Source organism: Herpailurus yagouaroundi, unplaced genomic scaffold (assembly GCF_014898765.1).
Source record: "Herpailurus yagouaroundi ecotype Mexico unplaced genomic scaffold, PumYag 181, whole genome shotgun sequence".
NCBI lineage: Eukaryota > Metazoa > Chordata > Mammalia > Carnivora > Felidae > Herpailurus > Herpailurus yagouaroundi.
In genome coordinates this window covers 15,583,003-15,585,693 of record NW_024412412.1, presented here as the reverse complement: position 1 = coordinate 15,585,693, position 2,691 = coordinate 15,583,003, and the positions used below count along the sequence as shown (strand labels likewise).

The 2,691-nt window shown below is 64.8% G+C and overlaps 1 protein-coding gene across 1 annotated transcript; it reads right to left on the bottom strand.

Annotated features, from left to right (window-relative positions):
- Window positions 1-441: 441 nt before the first annotated feature.
- HELT (helt bHLH transcription factor) lies at window positions 442-2,044 on the bottom strand (the record flags this gene model as incomplete). The annotated part of the gene is made up of 3 exons (XM_040490374.1): window positions 442-1,112; window positions 1,528-1,624; window positions 1,892-2,044. Coding segments are annotated over 3 exons (750 nt in total), but the record flags the coding sequence as incomplete, so codon positions are not given.
- Between the last annotated feature and the right edge of the window lie 647 nt (window positions 2,045-2,691).

The window sequence follows — 2,691 nt, the reverse complement described above, 5'->3', positions numbered from 1 at the left end:
AACCCAGTCACGCGTCCCGCGGGCCCGAGCTGCGCGGCTCTCGGGTCCCGCCGGCGCGTGGTGCGCGCGCGACCCCCGGCCTCGTCTCGGGGTAGGAAGGGCGCCCAGGTCCGAGCTGGCGACAGTCCGCCGGGGCCGGCTTGGGGCGGGTCCTTGATTTGCATTTTCTGAGAGCCGGGGCCCCAGTTTTTCGCGTGCGCCCTTCCCTTGAGGCAAATGCCCAAGACGCGCTCCAGTCGGGTGAGGGGAGGGAGCCCCGAATTCCCGCCTTGAAGCGACGCTCCGTTTAGGCTTCCCCCCCTCCCCCTCGGGCCTCGCAGCGCCTCCTGCCCCCAAGTACTGATGACCGTCACCTGGGCCCTCTCAGGCGCTCGCCCTCGGGCACCTCCGAGGGTGGTTGTGGAGGAGCAGAAGGTAACAAAGAAATCCATCTATTGGGTCTTTATCAGAAAACGTTTATTGCCAGGGGGAGATCCTTCAGGAGACTAATTTGCTCTTGACCTTCCCCCACCCAGCTTTTTTGTTGGCACACTATTTACATCTGTACAACGTACGGTGTTTTTCCTACGTCGCGCCGGGCGCGCGCGGAGAACCCTGGCGGGCGAGGCGGCGTCAGAGCACCGGGGGGTGCTGGGGCGGGTGCAGGTTGAGGGCGTTGGGGTGGGCGTGGCCGATCAGGTTGAGGTAGTGCCGGTCCAGCCCCTGCACGGGCGTCAGGAAGGGGCTGTGCTGCTGCGCGGGGCTCGGGAGCGCCACCGGCGCGCCGGGCAGGTAGGGCAGCGCCGGGCTGCGGGCCGCGCCGTGCGGCCAGGGAAAGGGCCCGGGGGCGGCGCCCTGCGGGAAAACGGAGGCCTCCCCGGGGCTGTGGCCCGTGAGCTCGGCCCCCGCTGGGTGCAGCTGATAGGAGAAATCCGGCTCCGGGAGCGAACCCAGCGGCTGGAAGGCGGGCTCGGCGCCCAAGCGGGCCTTGGACTGCAGGAAGGCGAGGATGCGCGCGTACTTGGTGTCCTTGGTCTCCATCCTTTCCACGGTGGTGAGATAATGCACCAGGTTCTTCATGCACTCGTGGTAGCCGTAGTGGAAGTAGTTGGCGAACTCTGCTAGCAGTTCTGCTGGAGCGGCGAGCAAACCCGCAGGAAGGAAAAAAAAAAACCATGAGCAGCCCCTTCCCCACCGGGAGCCCGAGGCACCCTCCTGTCACGTTTTCTGGCCCGAGATCCCATTTGAGGCCTGTCCTCCCTTACCCCCAGTCTGGAGACCGGAACAGCGAAAGCAAAAGAACTCCTTTTCCTTAAGAGCCTGACCCCACCCTTCCCCACCTGAGAGGAGGGGACGGAACGAGCATCCCCAGAAACCTGTCCTCCTGTCCCCTTGCTTACGTAGAACCTCAGCCCGCCCCCAACCCCCTCGGGCCGCATCCAGAGTGGAGACCTCTCACGAGGACCCTTTGACCCCCACTCCCGGCCCCAAGTGCCAGTGTGGCGAACGCTCCCCGCCCAGGTTCCCCTTTGTCCAACCCGCGCCCACCTTTTTCCCTTCCCCGGGGAAAATCAGCGGAGTGCAGGGCCCTCAGGTACTGAACGGTCATCTCGAGGATCTCCGCCTTCTCCAGCTTACCGGAACTCTGCAAAAGGAGGAAGAGCTCCTCGCAGCGACCCAGCGGGCGCAAGCCAACGCGGGCAGGCTGGGGTGCACGGCTTTATCCCGGGCAGCGAGCAGGCGCTGGGGCGGATCCGCGCGAGGGCCGCCTGGGGCTCGCCCAGCGCTCGACCCCCGGGGAGAAGAGGCCGCTGCAAAGGCCTCTCCGTCTCCAGACTCCCTGCATCCCTGCCGAGCGTGGCAGCGGAGGATCCCCAGCGCCTGGCTCTGTTAGCTCGGCCTCTGACGTTACCTGCTTCGCCAGGGCCATGGGTACCGTCTTGCCCAGCTCGTTCAAGCAGCGGTTTATCCGGTCCCTCCTCCGCTTTTCTATCACTTTGTGGGAAACAGGGGTTCTCTGCGAACAGAGGTTTGTACACTTAGGATAGTGTTGCCCAGGGAGTCGTCAAAGGCATGGCTGCAGCTGCGTGTCAACCGTCTTCCCAGCCCCCAACGCGGCCCAGGGACTCCCCCCGGAGGGGGGGTCAGAGGAGCCCTGCCCTCTCACGCCCGCACCAGTGCGCTCCTTTTCCGGCCGCCCGCCCGCCCGGCTTGGGCCACGCCGTCCAGCTGAGCGCCAGGGCACTGGGGAGGTGGCCACCGGCCTCCCGGGTTGAGGAAGCTCCTCTCTCTGTCCTCGTTCCCCGCCCAAACCACTCAAGCTTCCTCCTCACGAGAGTCCCGTGTGCCACGTCCCTGCCGTCGGTCCAGCCAGGTGGCGGCTCCAGGAGTCAGACGCCCCCACCAGTGGGGCGCAAGGGCTGTCTGGGCTCAGCCGACTCACTTTGCGTTCCTTAAGCTTGTCTGACATCCTGGTCAGGACGCGCCCTCGGGAGAGGCGGTGGCGCGAGTCACCCGTCCACTTTCCGCCTCGTGTGCCTCCTCGAGTGTCCCAGGTAGACTGCAGCCTCCCAACTCCGAGGGGCTGCCTTATAAAGCGGTCATCTAGGGCTCCAAGTGCATTCACGAGTTGAATTATTCCATAGGATTAGGGGAGCTGCGTTTGGGGGGATGTATGCATTCAAGATCAGTTTTAAAGAAGTTAAGAAAAAA